Source organism: Penaeus chinensis, chromosome 22 (assembly GCF_019202785.1).
Source record: "Penaeus chinensis breed Huanghai No. 1 chromosome 22, ASM1920278v2, whole genome shotgun sequence".
In the NCBI taxonomy this organism is placed as follows: Eukaryota; Metazoa; Arthropoda; class Malacostraca; order Decapoda; family Penaeidae; genus Penaeus; species Penaeus chinensis.
Genome location: NC_061840.1, coordinates 18,660,444 through 18,661,682, shown reverse-complemented (window position 1 = coordinate 18,661,682; position 1,239 = coordinate 18,660,444). Strand labels below are relative to the sequence as shown.

Genomic DNA, 1,239 nt, shown 5'->3' with positions numbered 1-1,239 from the left:
AGCTTAAACTTCCCTCTTTTATTTACGATAAAGATTTTTTTTTTTTACCAATAACACCAGGGAAAAAGTAATTTTCATTTTTGGGTTCTGTGTGTATGTATGTTTACCCCCCCCCCCCACCCCTCCACCTTGGCGTTGTGTTCACAAGATACTCCTGTCAGGAAAACAAAACGAAACTGAATAAAGATTTATAAACAAAAAATGCATTGTCACCCGACCGGAACAAAACTAAAAAAGTTTTTTTTTTTTATACAAGAGTTTGTCAAAAAAAAAAAAAAAAACAGCTACCTTTTTTTTTACCCTCAATTTAATCCTTTCCAGTTCATTATCACCCATTCCATCACATATCCACGCGAATAAATACATCTAAACTGACTTTTTTTTTCATTTCTTCTCCCTGTTAAAAGTGAACAAGAAACACAGCGGTGACATGAAGAAGTGGTTCTACCTCGCGATAACGTTAATAGCCGTATCATTGCCCTACTACTGGTATTTGGGTATTGACTTCAGTAAAGGAGTGAATTGGGTCGTCGATGGTAAGTACCTCGTAATTTTACTCAGTGAGATGGAATTAGGAAAAGATGGAGGGAAAAAAGAATTTACAACGTAGTAAAGAGATTTAAAGATGCTATGTATGGAGAGATAGGACGATAATATACATTGGACGCATAGATGTTAATGGACAAAGAATAAGACTATATGAATAGGTGAATGAGGGAATAGGGGATATGCGGATAATATGATAGAATGATAAACAATAGAATACAGCTACAGTTAGGAATGAATGGAGAAAAAGACGTTTTGGGAAGGTCTACGCCCCCAAACAAAATAAAAAAACGAAGTGTTTTTTGTTAAAAAAATTCATTATATTTTACTATGTATATATTTTTATTACCTCTCTTTCTAACAATGCATTTTTATTTTCTTACTGTCTATCTGTCTCATAAGGTTTATTCATTTTCTTATTTTCTTTCTTTTTCATTATGTCTGCTTCTTTTCCACTTTCCAAACACGTTACTGTCTTCGTATTTTGTACTCGTAGATTATGTATTTTGCATATTGGCATCACAGTAGATGGATCTTTGTCCTTTTCCTTCTCACCATTTATCGGATTTATTTAGTACCCTTATCGTCCTTATCTTCCTCATTCTCTTTTCTCCTTATCAGTCTATTTTTTGCTCTTATTTTCATTATTCTCCTCGCTCTTCCTCCTCCTGTACCATCCTTGCTTATTATCCT

At 33.8% G+C, this 1,239-nt stretch overlaps 1 protein-coding gene across 1 annotated transcript in view; it reads left to right on the top strand.

The window, feature by feature from the left end:
• The first annotated feature begins 430 nt into the window (after nucleotides 1-430).
• The window catches only part of LOC125036968, a 7,419-nt gene continuing 6,610 nt past the window's right edge, over nucleotides 431-1,239 (top strand). The window contains exon 1 of the mRNA XM_047629929.1: nucleotides 431-536. Coding sequence (XP_047485885.1) covers nucleotides 431-536 — 106 coding nt within the window. The remainder of the gene's footprint in view (nucleotides 537-1,239) is intronic.